This window comes from Ptychodera flava, chromosome 6 (genome assembly GCF_041260155.1).
Source record: "Ptychodera flava strain L36383 chromosome 6, AS_Pfla_20210202, whole genome shotgun sequence".
Lineage (NCBI taxonomy): Eukaryota > Metazoa > Hemichordata > Enteropneusta > Ptychoderidae > Ptychodera > Ptychodera flava.
In genome coordinates this window covers 1685001-1701527 of record NC_091933.1, presented here as the reverse complement: position 1 = coordinate 1701527, position 16527 = coordinate 1685001, and the positions used below count along the sequence as shown (strand labels likewise).

Sequence of the window (16527 nt, the reverse complement as noted above, 5' to 3'; positions counted from 1 at the left end):
TCGAGGTAAACTACTTCAGTATTGGGATCATTGTGAGTTGTATAGCATACGGATCAAGCTTTGTTTCGTCGCACAGTAGACCGTTCCAGCCGTTCTTTCTTTCTGAAATCGATGCTCCGTGGACACCAGGCTACATTTCTGATATACGGGTGTGAGACAGGACTTGCACACTTATTGGAATTCTTCATCAGCCGATCAACATCGGCTCTTGTATCAGTAACGTACGGCAATTAAGTTAACATGAGACCGGAGTTGTTACGCTGAATTTGATGTCTGTAAGGTGAGACTGCAATCTCTATTGATTTCTTTAGTTTCTTTACAGACGTGAGTCCAGATTCAAAGTAGTTCATTCGATGTTGAACTCATCATGCCAGTTTATTAACAATTCTCTTCAAATAACATTGCCGTCAGTGCTGTCTATTTGTATTGGCTCCCGTATACTTTGCGTTGAAGAAAAAACATTTAACTATCATTCAAGTATCAGAATAGCGTATAAAGGCTCCCCGTTTCCAAAGAACTTGATGAAACTACCTCCTATTGCTACAAAGAAAGCTTAATGTTCCATTTTTTTTTTCAAATCCTGCATCACTTGCTATTAATCATACGAACGAATATTTCGATAAAAAATTAAAATCAACATGATCTTAAATCATGGACTATGCAATGGAAACATTGCTATTGACAGTATTGATGTTATTTTGACGTTGAATGCAGTATTGCCAGTCATAGATTTTCATAAAACAGTTTTTTAATTTTTTGCATTTTCATCGTTTTCACGGGGAAATACGTAATGAACCAGGAAGGTTATGGTTGTTATTCATTCAAAGAGACCATTGGCAACATTTGTAGCTATTGAAATCGGGCGACCAGAAATCAGTTTTAAGCTATTCTCAAAGCTGCAATTGTCATGGACAATTTGGTCATAAAAGTACGAGACCCAGATTCAATATTCTAACAGATAAAACACTTTACACTTTAGGGACTTGAACAATCACGTAGGATTCACGGGAAATGCATATTATCGCTTTCCCATGACAACTTCCCTCACCTATCAGAATCGTAAGATTGAGCATGGTACTCACATTTGGTGAGATACAGTTTTAATTTGAAAGTGCAATGCCATATATTTCACATTTAAGGTTTCTTTGGCCGAAGTCTGCAGAATCGAATTTAATCCATTCTATCTGCTGAGTTGTCCGTTGAAGCTAGGGCAATGATACGTTTCAAGTCACTATTTGTCTGTAATTGTCCGTTGAAGGTAGGGCAATGATACGTTTCAAGTCACTATTTGTCTGTAATGTTGTCAACGCTAATGTAGCAGAGTGACAGCTTACTGACTAATGGAGGCACGAATTGAACGTCTGGTTTACTGTCTTGTATTGGGAGTTAGTATCTGTAAAGAGAGAGAGATAGGCAGGCAGACGAACTGACTGATGGAAAGACGGACAGAGAGACTGATAGAAAGTCAGACAGACTGACATATGTGTGGTTCATTTTTGTTTGTTATGCATATAAGCGTGTTGAACTGACTTGGAGATCACAATTTTATGGTAATGTATTAAACAGTCTCAAATTTCAACAAGAAGACCCAAATGACCCTAGAGATTAAATCAGCATTTCTTGTAAATCGTGAAAGATTTATCAGTAGTCTGTCAAATCCGGTAAGTCCGGACGTTTACTGTTAGACAGATGGCGCTATAGACTTCGGTAAAAGAAAGAAGGGATAACGACTAAGCATTTTGTACATGTAATTGGTATTGTGCCGCTAAAACAAATACATCCAAATAGTACTAATAGTATCAGACATTCATTATCTCTCCAATACTTGTTCGTTTATTTATCTGTCAAATTATCTGTTTACCTTTCTGTCTGTCTGTCTATTTGTCTCTTTTTTCAAATTTTACCTGCTCCGTACAAAGACGAAAGATCCGGCCCAGTTTTCCCCTTTTAGATAGAAGCCTTTAATAGGTGGAATCGGCACAGTTTGGTAAATCTGAATCCAATACTATCTTTGACGACACCTGCCTTTTGTCAACGTCCAGAGATGGAATCACCGATAAATACAGTTGTAAGTTAAACATGCCTGAAGTCACACGTTTATGTTATGTGTGTACAGAAGGCATATATCAAATATCTTTTCAAATTTTAGTTGAAATGGTTAATTTTTGTGTCTGTCAAGGCACGATTAAGAAATCTGAACAATTCCATGTTGTCGCCAGACAAGACGTTCAGACGATACAAGGTTACCTCAAATCTCTAGTCGACAGCTTCAGAATTGAGTGTCAATTATGGCTGGTGACGGATATAGACAGCTAACATTAAAGTGGGGTAACTCTGAACAAGTTCAAGTTGGTAGGTTCAACTTGCCAATCTATCGCATCAAAATCAAGTGTAGAGATGTGCTCTGTCATAAACGTTCATTCATTTTTCCCTGAATGTCTGTTGTCAAGGTAGCTTCAGCTCACGGTAGACGTCTTTGTATCATTGAGTACGCCAACAAGTGATGGTGGTAAAACATTTTATAATTACCACTAGCGGCATATGTGCTCGTAAATGTCACAAAAGCCGACGACGCAAAAGGAAACAAGAAGACGTATCTCGTAGGAATACGTACAGTAATTGCCTACATAGACAAGAAATTCTATTTTGAATCAGAAATTTTGCTATGTCTGATATTTATATCTGTATGCGTTGTCAGAAATAGACGACCCTTTTAGTGACCTTCCAGTCCTCAATTAGACTCAACTCTTGATACAAATTCAAGCAGTTTAAGTCTCATGCCGATCCATGATTTAAATTTCCATCAAATATCTGTACTGTGTGATGTTGAACATACAAAGTACACGAAGGACCTGCCATCGACAATAAAAGCAGAATATATTTGAAATAGAATTATATAAAACCATGTCATGACAAATATTCCTGTAGATGTATTTGAACATCAAAATCTACTCGCAGAACACTGTGTCTTCGTTATCTGACTTGCGTCGTTTATATTACAAGCTTTTAAGTCGCGTCACCTTTGGTTCCGTGAAAGTCTAAAGCCCTCCTAATCCAAATTTTCGTTGTCGTTTAATGTCTACCGTTCAAAAAATGTACAAGCATACACAGTCTAGCTGACTAGAAAAGAATTGTCCTGATATGCTGACTTCGGGGTTGTTAATTTCCATGGCAACTGCACTTAAAGCAGGCAGCATTACACACAGGTGTCCAACAATAGTTTATCACGGGGCGTCTTGATTCTTGTTACTCAGTAAGAGATAGTTCATTTCGGAGCCCTTCTTAGTGCATTGTTACGTATCATTGACAGGGTTTAGAAGTGATCCCTTTGAAAATCTGTTGCAATTGATATTGCGATCCTTTTAAAATTTTGATCACTGATGAATTATATCAACAGAAGCGTTTTCGCGTGTTTATGTGATTCAATGATTCAGTGGTATAAATGCTTACATAACCTATCATAAGTAAAAGTTCATCATTGAATGTCATCGTTAGTTTAAGTCATTTGTCCTGAGTTTGATTTTAAATCCTGCAATAAACTCCACGTATGCAAAATCAAGCAAATTCGGAAGACATTGTTAGATAGATAGACAGGGATTTGTGACAGATGGTGTTATGATGCCATTGAGACAAGTTGGACGGATAGTTATGACATGTGTTTGTGTATGATCTTTACGACCACAATCTTAATAAAAACACGTCAAAGGAATGGTACGCCGTAATTGCAAGCCAACTACTTCATGACAAGTTTTTATACTCGTCCAGTTTGCATGTATTATCTATAGAATGACATTTAACGGAGAGTACGTGATGAATGGAGGTATAAAATGTGCAAGTGATATAGACTGTACATTGCTTTGACATCACGCAGTGTTCATACAGTTCATACTACATACAATTACCATTGCTAGTACCCATGAATTTGTAGCTTGACAGAGAGGACTCCATTATCACCATGGAGACACGAGCTCCAACGTGAGTACGGAGAATAACAAAGCAAACATGGAGGAAAGGGTCTTTAGTAAATGTACCGTTAAATATCTGATACATAAAATTATAAATGATGAAGAGTTCAACTACAAACTAGCAGCCTCACCAGGTTACTTGAAACAGCATCGTCCTATTGTGCAGATGACAGGTTTCATATGCAATGCTTGTGTCGTTAGAAAACCTAACAGAAAGTAAAACCAAGCTGTTCAAATGTAAATATTCACATCCATTTAAATGAAATTTATGTTTCACAATCAGGGGACAGGCAGTTTTGGTAATGCCTCTATATTATTATATAGAGCCACTCATGTATTTCATACCATTTGTTGATTTCTACTTGACAGCTCTGATATACCAACTATAATCCACCAAAAGAATACTTCTGACAAAGTATACTATGAATTGCAATTCTTTAATGTTTTACATTCGAAAATAAAAATAGCTGGAAGTTGAGCTTGACAAACTCGCATCATTTATATAGTATTAAATGGTAAGTTAAGGTAATATCCCGACACTTTGCCTACATAATCTATTGAAGCTCCAACACTAAAAACATAAAACATGCTTGATTTATCAATCACCTTGAGAGTCAAACACTGGAGTTTTTTTGTTTTTGTTTTTAATTTTTTTTTTCAAATTTTTTATTGCAAAAAAAACAAGACACAAGAAAAACATACAAAACAGAGAAATTACAAAAAACAGAAGACAAAAAGAAGGAAAAAAAAAACAATTAAAGAGGCTCTGGAGTTAGAGATTGATGTCTGTGCCTTGAACTGGTGATAAAAAATCATGGATAAGTCAAGGCAGAAAGTCGCTCTTTGTATACATTATATTGTTGCACATATAGTGAATACTGCAGTGTCTGTAGGCAAGCTATGAACGCAGGGAGAGAAAGAGAATTGAATCGAACCGAAACCTTTCAAAAAAGTATAATAATTTCCTATCGCTTACATATCTGTATCTTTTTCAACTCTCGTTGGATTTTCCATGCACAATCTATTTGAGGTTCCCTAAAGAGCTAATTCGCTACGCACGCTACTGTTGATGACGGATATCTTGATCTTACAGAAGATAACCTTTGGGTTGAGTGTAGGTGAATACACAATTTGACCCCATACTCTTTCATGAATTTAATCTAGTATTTGACATCACGTTACGCTCAAGTATATATGATAGCTTAAATTACTCTCTATTTTCTGTGTTGTGAATTACAGCGGTAGCCTACTGATGGCATCAACGCTTTCGCTTTATTTTGTCTGTTTAGTCTACCTCTATGTGACGGTGAATGGAATCCAAATTAAACCTTGCATCATGTACATCCTAATTGCGTGGATTGACGGTAAAATGCTTTCACATTTTCAATGTTCTTTCATTTTTACATATCAAGATTTTTCAGCACATTACTTACAAATGTTGTTGAGAATATCAAACTGTCATGGTATCCTGTGTAACAGCAGGCAACTTGGGTAAATAATGGAATGCTTCTATGTGAGCACGTGGTTCATCAATAGTAAAAACAATCACGTGTTTGTTTGATTACTTACTTTACAGTATGTATTATGAGGTTTTCATGCATTTCATCGACCACGTTAGCATGGTCAAATAACCCAATTTACGCAATCAGAAGAGTCTTAATCAACTGGAATATCCTTTGTAATATGACGTCATTTCCTGAGATTCAGTTCCAGCTAATATAATGGTTTAGCAGATGCTCTCTACATGAAAGTGTTGCCAGTGCTATCAGTGTTCAGGTAAAGAAACATCTCGCTGTGAAATATGACGCATAAATTTCAATTACAGTAGTATTCACCGTTTCTTGTCTCAGCAAATCAAAGAAAGGACCACGTTTTTACTTATTTTACAATTACAATTTTTCAATTCACTACTCTCTAGCCTTTGTATTCTATTGCGTTTTAAATTCCTTGAAACAATTTGCTTTTCACTTAATTTAATCATGAAATATCTCATCGATCAGGTTTCATCTTTCACAAATTGTGGTCTGTTTTCTTATTTTATATTACAATACGAAACTTTCATCTGTAATATTTAGCATGCTGATGCAAAGCTGAGGTATTCGAGACATGATAATACACGCACGGCACGGGGAAATTTATTTTTTGTCTTTTTAAAAGTTATGGCTAGAAGGCAACACTGAGAGAAATTTAAACATATTTCAGAAGAGTATGTAAATCACATTAGTGTTCGGGTCTGTAATTTATGCATCATCAACCTTTCGCTGAAATTGCTTGGAATTGTTTCCTGCTATTTGCAGAAAATGTAAGAAACCAAGCTTCAAAACATTCACTGCTATTTTTATGGCATAGAATTACATCTGAATAGGACTCCATCCCCAATTATAGAATTATGAACAGAAAATCACTGCAGGTAAAACATTACTGGATAAAACAGATGAGGTTCTCTTAGGTGGCGTGTGCTCCCATAGCAGTAATGTGTCTACGTTGCAAAGTTTGCAGGCTTTTATACGTATACATTCAAATATGCAGAGAAGCTAGAAACGCCAATAAAACGAGTTCGTTGGTGACACTGTTGAGCGATCAGCTCATCGAAAGTGATAAAAATACAGATAAAGCTGCTCGAACATGGATATCTGTAAAATTGGCTTTAATTATGCGTTCGGTTTGGTTTTTCTATCGAATTGAGGCCATAACCTGTAGGGGGCAGGTCACTCATAAGATTGGACCGTGGATTTAGTCAAGAAATAATTGAGAGAAAACAAAAGGAGGGTTTGCGGTTTTATACATACGTGGTCAAACTGTACTTTTTCAAGCTTAGGGCATGAATATTGTGTGCATCTGAACTAGGGATGAATAATGTGTTCGTCATTTTGTTCCTTTTTGAGCGTATCGAATTTCATTTTAATTTGTTTACTCGATACGATCCAATATGGCTGCAGAGGTTTGCGCCATGTACAAGTTTCTGGTTTGATTTGTTGGCTGACAGAGTGACAGATACGTACTAACACCCAGCCATTACAGAAAACAATGCAATGGCATCAGTCGGGCGATTAACTGGGTACATGTTAAACATCATACGGAGAAGGCCCTCGAAGGACAAACTGTTGCTTAGCAACTGGCACACAATACAGTATGGGTCTGTTGACTTTTTAAATATTAATTACAATCCAAATGTCGACAACCAGATAATCAAATGACACCTTTGATCCGTCGAGAATTTTGAGTCAAATAATGAAGAAACATACTGACAAAGTCTACACCACTTGGTACTGTTCGAAATGTTTGTCTGTGGTTAATTTTTACACTTTCTCGTATCTTTATTGTGCCACGTCTCGATTGTCATATGTTTTACCTGGTAACTGTTTTGCAACTAAGCAACTTATGAACACAAGCACTATAGTACTTCGATAATACCCATCTAGGAGTATTTAGAGGGTGACTGTATTTGGGATCCCTTTCTGTGTACCAAAACACTCCTAAGCAGAAGTCGCCAAAAAGATCATTAAGTCTTGTTATCGTTAATTATTCTGAAAGGGTGAACTTTTGTTTAACCATGGTTACGGTTTCATAATATTAATTATTTACTTTATGCAGTCCGAAATTTTCACAAAAATTATATATAGTAATGGTTTGACAATTCTCCTACCATTACTATATATAACCTACCGTCAGCGTTGTCAAATTAATAGACACCGAAAAGAAACCAAAAATTGAAAACGTGGACATCAATGACAATGCTTAGAAAACAACGATACGTTTATTTCATCTCCGTCGTCGATGCCTCATCACCGTCATTATCATCGTCGCCGTCGCTGTCATCATCACCATCATCATCGTCACCGCCGTCACAATCATCGTCACCGTCATCATCGTCGACATCATCATCATCTTCATCATCATCGTTGTTGCCATCATCATTATCATCATCATCATCATCATCATCATCATCATCATCATCATCGTCGTCGTCGTCGTCGTCGTCGTCGTCATTACCGTCACAGTGTTCATCGTCGTCACTGTCGACACCATAGTAATTTTTGATTTAAATTTTATCACCAGATCTATAAAGGGTATTATCGTGTAATTGAGTGTGTACGTCTTTTTGCCGAGCCGACTGTTCCATGGAGGCAACTCGACCCGAAAGAGTATGTTTTCGCCAAAAGCTACAATACCGGATGAGATTTCTGTCAGATTGGTTCTACTCTTGTGTACTACTAATATATTTTGCCTTGACAAAGATTTCCGGCGCAATGGGGCTTTTTATGCTTCAAAATAGTTGTTTTGATAATTTTTGCAATAAGGCCACTTAAAGAAAATTCTATGTTTGCCGTCCTTGGATTTTTGAAAACCTACCAGACAGCCATTGAAAAAAATAAAATAGACAAAAAACAAAAGTGCATTAACATAAGCTCAATCTCAATTTCGTTTCTTTTAGAAAAAGGACATTTTTATTTGTAATAGCGTTAACATTGTGTTTGTTTTCCTAATTTCCTCTGATAACCTATCAGCACGCGGACGACAAATAAAGAATTTTATTTAAAGCGCCTAACCTTGAAATATTTTATTTCTCTTCAAAGACTTTATTTCAAACATACAAAGCCAGAGTCAAAAACAAGAACAGCATTGAAAATCAAGCATAACGACATGAAATTAGCAAAAACAGGTATTTCAACTCAAGAAGGAAAGCTACGTGACTTGAAAACATCTTTGGTTGGTACCTATGAGAACATAACGAAGAGGACACAAAGAGCCACAGCGGGCAGTACATCTTCACTTATATGAGAGACAATTCAGGCATTGTCAAAAGGTCAATACGCGCTATCCCTTTCAAAGATTTTGTACTCTCATCTCAAACAGAACATCAATTGAAACAGACACCTACTGAGAAATTGATGACATCTGGGGAATATCAGTATGTTTCTTCACCCAAATCAGAGACGCTCTGCGGATTGTGCCATGAAACTCATATTGCAATACTTTTGAGGTATTGAAACTCATATACACCATAGTCTCACCATATTCTAGCGATCTTTTACATGCAAATAGACTGCAAACACCGACAGGGATATTACAACACTACTGGCGTCATTCGATTCTACCACGGACAAGGAGAAACGTCGGCTAACAAGCCGATGTAGAATAGAATGACGATGTGAACTGTGAATGAAAAGGATAGAAAGGCTGAAAATGTATAGATATCATAAATCATGATTTGATCCTAAAAATTAACAGCTAATCTGTTGAAGAATCGTCAAAAGATTGCTAGCCCTCCTCACCTATAATATGAGTATGTTTCACCTCAATGTGTGTAAAGCTCTTACTTACTACACCACTAACTTTTGTTATCCAATGCAAAATATGTCATGCAGTTAAACAGCAGTACACGTAAATACGATGGCAAAATAATAATTTGTTTTACCGATGTCAGCTGTGAGAAAAAACAATGTATTCGTTAGGGCTACGACGAAAATGCAGTTTAATGCCAGAAACAGTGTCGAGTAATTGTTAAAATATGGAATATGATATTTTTTTCTCATGTCTGAAAACATTACGTTTCGTACTGAACGCAATGATATAGCAAACGTGACAAAACCTACTCAAACATTGTCACGCACACGGTTACGAATAATAGACAGTGGAAATGCGCTTCTTCTGTCTATGTAGGAAATTCTAGTTGGCTAACCTGTAGCATAGATTGAACCAGAATCAGAAGCTCCTTTCTTTTCGAGCAATATTTTACAAAAGCAAAATGAATAATTTCGAATTGTTGTCTACCAATGGAGTTTACATCAAACCTAACACATCAGCTTGTCCACAACATTTCAAAAAGGCAAAAGGCGAGTCAATGTACACCGCATGACCAGAATGTAAAAACAGAAACAAAACCATATGGACATACGGGTCAACGTTTCCTTAGCCATACATATCAAATGAGTAAATCCAGCGCTGTTAAGGTTACTGTAGGTCACTGAACGAAAACTTGATGAAAGCAGATTACCGATTTTAGAAGGTTGTGATTTGAAAAATGTAGCACCACTACCTGTAGTGTGCATGTCATGGCTACGTGCTGTACAGCGTCGTACTCTAGGGACTGTTCATGAGACCTGTCGGTCACATATACGAATCTTGCCATATTCACTGTGACATGTTGAAACAGGGAGCGTTCTCGCACTGTGTAACACTGAAAGGATACATTCAGTACAGGGACCCTACCATAATTCTATTAGGAGACTAATTGGTTTGACGCTAAATTGATCACAAGAGGGTAATTACCCTATGGCTGAATCAGCCAGGCTAGGCATTACAGTTTAGCATGTCTTTCCATGGCTGTGATCTTTTCAGATAAATCTTTGAAGGATGTTGAATGAGACTCGGATTGCCAAAACAGAAATGCTTCAAGCAGGCGGTAAAATCAGTGTCTACAATTTGTGGCCATTAACAGCATTGCTTCGGTGCATTTCGTGTTACCATGGTGATGATCTCGATTAATAATGAATCACTAGGAGCTATTGCACCATCAAATGAAGACACATCACTCTGACTGTACTTTCATACAGCAGCGGAAGGAGTTGGCAAGTATGATTAAAGTGTGATTGAAATATTTCATTGTAGTGAGGTTAAATAATACACAAACCACCTTATCCCTTGTACCATTAAATTGTAAAATAATAATCAGGTTGCTCTGTGTAACTATAGGAACATGTTCAGACCTTTGTAATCAGCACTGTGCGCACGTGAAGCCATTTCATTTCTCTATCCATTCCAATTTGTGTGTTGTACAAGTATACTGGTGGCAATGCTGTAGCTTTAACTGTTCGTTTCATTTTCGACAACCTAGAATCTTTTTTTTATGCTACACTTGGTTTCGCTCCTTTTTGTCATGGCTATGTCCCCGCTTGTACATGAAACAAGCGGTACACGTGTGAATTATTTTTAACATTATTTGGTTTCCAGTACTGTGACACAGGATGTCAGTGTCATAAATCCCTTGGTGTAGTCCTCAAGTAATGACTGTATCATCATTACAATGTACATATAGCATCTTTGCTGACGACAGCTCTGTTATTGGCTTTAATTTCACAAGAAAAGGAAACCTGTAGTCCTGAGATTGGGTCATTGATTAGCAGGTGATAAAAACAAAGACGCTTTACCGAGAAAGATGAAAAATGATGATTATCGTATTTTGCGGAAACAATGCTATCGTCACGTTCTTATTGTTGACTGTCAAATTTTCGAACAAATTGCATCCTTTCTTAGGTTCGACGAGTACAAGCACTTTAACACGGCACATCAATGCTACTTGTGTACTTCGCAAGGCAGGCAATCTTTTCTTTCCTCGATTTAATATATTAGGGAGTCAATGGTTCTCGTTTATTTTTGGCAAAGTAATAACTGAGAGTTTTCTTCCATTTGCAGCCATTGTATTCTACAGATAGCTCCACCCATTGATTGCCACAGATAGCACATATCATCATTGTTTGCCATAGATAACACACGTCAACATTGTTAGACATAGTACACGCCATCATTATATGTCATATGGCACCACGTCATGTGAAACGACGTTACGAAAAAAGTAGTTGAGAGCACTTCAAATGTGTTTTGATGCGAGCTAATTATCGATGGACTGACCATACCCTAGCCTAGGGGTATCGTACCAGTGTTGTTTTAAAATGTAAAAATAAGGTATTCTAGCATTTTATAAACAAAATTACATTTTAAATTTGAGGAAGAAATTTAAGCTTATTATCACTATGAATATATTAATAATGATTTGATGTTCATAATGTCAATGAAATGTGGAATATCTGAATTTGCATTACAGAAATTTGTTTGGTCTGTCAATCTATAAATTATAGCGACCAAACTTAAATCTGTATTTTCTGTTGAATCAAAAGAGCAACATTATCAATTTTTTGAGATTTAAAAAAGAAAGATTCAATGTCAATCAAAATTTGTGCTCCTTTGCTTCGTTTCAGGAAAGAGAATACAAATTTCTGAAAAAAATCACAAACTACAATAGTACTTGTTGAATATGCAACTGTGCGTGGTATTGTCTGAATGGGTTTTATCATGGTAACATGTTGCTGATAGTATGTCTCCTCAGTTTGATGTTTGATGTTTTCACTGCAATCGGTAGGTAACTAGTTCCTTCAACCAATGTAACAATTAGTACCAGACGTATGTTTAGCTCTGCTCACATGACCACTTCCCTGGCCACACTCATCTTGATAGGCAATGTCGAAATCCTTATTTTTATCAAATATGCCGGTGAAATTCAATGTAATTATATGCTTGACGTTACAGATCATTGTCAGAGAGAGGTCGAAAGCTTGAGCCAAATTGAGGCTTTTTAACGGACATTGATATCGGCAGAGGAAATCGTGCAGAAGGTGACCAGTCGTTATTACTGTGTGCTGGCATTAAAACGTAAACCCTAGCTGTCATACGAAGTTGAGCTACCTTCTATGACCCAAAGATCAAAATGTTTCTGCAAATTACTGACGTCAGCTGTAGGAGATACACCCTGGCAATATAATCGGTACTTTTAAAGACAGTGGATCACACATTGTCGACGTCTCATTAAATCGTAATTTATTTTCACTGCATTCCCGAAGCCAGTAACTCCTGTGTACAAGTTCCGCAAGTTTTTTTCAATTCCTACATTATGTGGAGTGCCTAATGTCATTGGAGAAATCCTCGATGAAATCATTGAGCATTAAAAGCAACAATCTCTTTGATATTACAACGACTAAGCCAAGGAAGTATACGCACCATTCGGAGAGGAGAATTTGAAACAAAATGTCGTTGGAATCTGCGGATTATACATGTCTAAAGCTAAGTGATACGAATTAGCTGAAAGGTCAGATTTGAATTATGACCTCATCTTGTATTTTGTAATACGCGGTTGCCATGACCTCTACCCCCGACTGTGTATGCCTCTACTTTCAGTCATAAAATAATTTCATTAACGCTGAGACAAGTTTCTTACAGAGAAATTTGTATGACATTTATGATTGGCGTGAAATACCATCGAGTTTTGATAAGGTTCTTTATATTTTATCACGTGATCCTATTTATGGATTACTGTTATTTAAACTCTAGGATTTCAAAACCATCAAATTTGTTTCAACAGTTGAGTGATCGATAGAAAAAATTAATTTTAATTTCCGACGGCATGTTTTATGATCCCATCTCTAGGCAGTAAACAGTGTTCAGGCCCTGTGATTAGGCCGAGGCTATAATACCAATTTGTGCCCACGAAATATATGACTATAATTAAAGTATGCATAAGGGGCATTTCACGAAATCATAACAGTTCATGACGATAAGGACAAAGGGCATGCCACTTCATCACATTGCTTTAATATGTATTTTTTCTGACAGCATCTAACTCAAGCAATGCGTGCGGAGAATGCCAAAATCGTAGCATTTGCAATGAAACTACATCAAGGTGCATGTGTTTTGGTTCATATTATGGGATACACTGCGAAATCGTGGAAATGGACCAAGGTGCAAAATATAATTGTATACGAGATGGCGGCTGTGAACATGATGGCGTCTGCCTTGAAAATGGTGTATGTCGGTGTGTTCGACCCTATTATGGCATCAAATGCCATCGTGTTGACAGTGAGTAATTGTTCTAATAAAACTTGAAAAAAAATTCTACTGATTATGAAATGTGTGAGTGTACATATCGATTCATGGCTGTTGTATCTCATATCTTTACGTGTTGCACATGGGCTTTGCCCTTAGTATACTCGAATCATGGCATTTTCAAAACGTCGCATTTTAGGATTCTCACGTGACTTTGCTAACAGCTTGTTAACCCAATCCTTTGACTGAAATTTCACATGATATATGACGTGTTTTGTGTTTCAGTCGAAACCTATAATACATTTTAATAGTGTCGAGTTACATTTTGAAATGAAGAAGACAATGATATGATATAGAAAACGCGCAAATAAAAGCATGTGTATAATATAATAAAGCTTTATTGGCAGAAAGGTTTTTCTCGATACTCAGGCTGATCATTAGACGTGTTAAAGATGCAGTAATTCGTCACCTTGCCGTTGAACACTTTGGAAATCCCTAAAAGGTGTAGCATAATTAAGTGTTTAATTGAACAAACATTGCAGAAATTTAAAAGATCTGGCCAAATAGCGCATGGAAAGTTAAAAAATGGAGTCTTAACTCATTGGCCACTTTTCTACTGCGTTTTCAAACAAACACACAATGAATCAATGCTTTAAGAACCTTGGTCTTTCGGTACAAAACTATGCTAGCAAATGAGCAATGACTCGGGCGTCGGAATTCGTTGATATATTTCCAAAGTACGCTTACTGCACATTTTACGTATCCTTCCGTGATCGCTTCGTACAGGAAAGTAAGTCAAGAGACCATAAAATGACATCACCCATGCAGAGGATTTATTGACCACTGTTTTAAATCTTCAAAACAGTAAAACGATGAAGTTTGAAATACTTTGATTTGAATTCACGTAGCCACTTTTCGTGCTTTATTACTCGTCTATAAATACGAATTCTTCAGTTACAGATTGGCTGCATGATCCCAGGAAGAAAGTTAACGAGAAATCCATCTTAGTGTCTGTATCTCTTGGCGTGATCTTCATCAATGCCGTTTGTTTCATTGTGATCTGTGTAAGTATGAGGAGAAACAAAGACAGCCAGCCAGATGATGAAGAAGACAGCTCTGAACACTTTGTACACACTGAAGGACCTCCCCGTCTGCGAGGCTCGCTAGTCGGACGACGGCAAAGTTCCGGTACGGTCCTATGTCAACGGTGATATTTTATAAGGAAAGAATCAACTCTATGCAGGAAAATACGTTTTTGGTTGTTTACACAAAAGGAATGTGTATATTTTAGTACACAAGGGAAAATCAACTACAACGACTTGTCCGAAAAAAGATGTTGCTTCGTAGAAAAGTGTGTATTCCTCTCATTTATCAGTCTTCAATTAATTATGCTTGCCCTCCGATACAAATGCCGAACAAAACTCTTATATCATTGTAACCTTTCCTTCGATTAAATATGTACAAGGAATGTTTCCTGATTTAATTCTGTTTGATTCTCCCAGTTGGGCATTGGCAGTGTAACTGTCTCCTAGTTGGGCATTCGCAGTGTAACTGTCTCCCAGTTGGGCATTGGCTATGGCAGTATAACTGTCTCCTAGTTGGGCATTGGCAGTGTAACTGTCTCCCAGTTGGGCATTGGCAGTGTAACTGTCTCCTAGTTGGGCATTGGCAGTGTAACTGTCTCCCAGTTGGGCATTGGCAGTGTAACTGTCTCTTTGTACAGTTTTTAATGTCACCTTAATTATTCCTTCACTTCAACTCTTGAAACGAATCCCGATCAATATGTCATCGATTATGAAGTTTAGTTTATCTACCTATATCATATCGTCACCATTCGTTTTAGGATAAATGAAAATGGGACTGTTTCGTCGACACTTTTGTTACATAATTTTATTACTTACATTTGCTGAAGTTCGAGAAATCATCTCATTACTCCTTATATCAGTAGAATGTTCTCACAGTACAGTTCCGGAAGTTCAGTAGAGCATTCTCCGGACAATTACTCCCTAGTTCAGTAGGGTATTCTCGGTACAACTCCCTTGATCAGTAAAGTATTCTCGGTACAACTCCCTAGTTCAGTAGAGTATTCTCGGTACAACTCCCTAGATCAGTATTCCCTAGCTCAGTAGAGTATTCTCGGCAAAATTACTCCCAAGTATTCTCAGAGTCTGTACAATTGTTTTCATGAGCCCAGTACACTGATTTACTCTGTTATTTCGTCGGGAAGTTTCATTGCGATTTTTGCACACTTATTACCTTTCCATTATCTTTAGAGTTGTTTGTAAGTTGTACACAGAATTCCCAGTGACATATTTCGTTAAAATCACTAGATATGCGTGTGCATGCGTGTCATTTCATCGTTGGTGGTGTATCACATAGTTCAACTGGTCAGCGTTGTAGAAAACGCGAAATAGAATGTTTTGGACTGTTATAATAACGGTTTTGAGTATTGTCGTCATGGTTACATGATGGTTTGTGTTTTAAATTTAATATTCCCTTTCTCACCGAGTAAGTCATATTTTTGCAGTTATCAGCAATGTGAATTTTTATTTTGCTTTTATCTTTAGGTTATCAGTACCGTCCATCTTGGTATCTGCCATTCCATGAACACAGCGTCCGTCGTGCAAGTCGTTCTAGGGAAGGTGCATCGGGGCTCCACCCTGTCAGCACAGCTCCGGCCATTCTCCAAGGCAGCCAACCGCCAAAATATGGTGACGTTACATTGTCGCCAAACGAAACAAGTGGGATCTCCTTGGTGACTATACAACCGACAAGGTTGAATTCAATTCCACCGGGATATGATGAAATCATGGAATGTTCAATGGATGATGACAAGGATCTCTTGTCATCAAGGTGTAGACTGAGTACGTCCAGTGGAATTCAGATGAGAACGATATTGCCATCGACGAGTTCGGCTGAGACACAACGATTAGTTTCATTAAATGAGGCAATACCTTACGACATT

At 37.3% G+C, this 16527-nt stretch overlaps 1 protein-coding gene across 2 annotated transcripts in view; it reads left to right on the top strand.

Annotated features, from left to right (window-relative positions):
* Positions 1-12: 12 nt before the first annotated feature.
* The window catches only part of LOC139134565 (uncharacterized), a 17298-nt gene continuing 783 nt past the window's right edge, over positions 13-16527 (top strand). Inside the window, exons 1-5 of one of the 2 annotated variants that reach the window (XM_070701460.1) lie at positions 13-280; positions 11945-12101; positions 13353-13595; positions 14523-14750; positions 16130-16527. The exon at positions 16130-16527 is cut by the window's right edge and continues 783 nt beyond it. In XM_070701460.1, the coding sequence (XP_070557561.1) occupies positions 12047-12101; positions 13353-13595; positions 14523-14750; positions 16130-16527 (924 nt within the window). In that variant the 5' untranslated portion in view covers positions 13-280; positions 11945-12046. Of the gene's footprint in view, positions 281-11944; positions 12102-13352; positions 13596-14516; positions 14751-16129 lie in introns of both variants that reach the window. The other variant, XM_070701459.1, reaches the window with a different exon arrangement.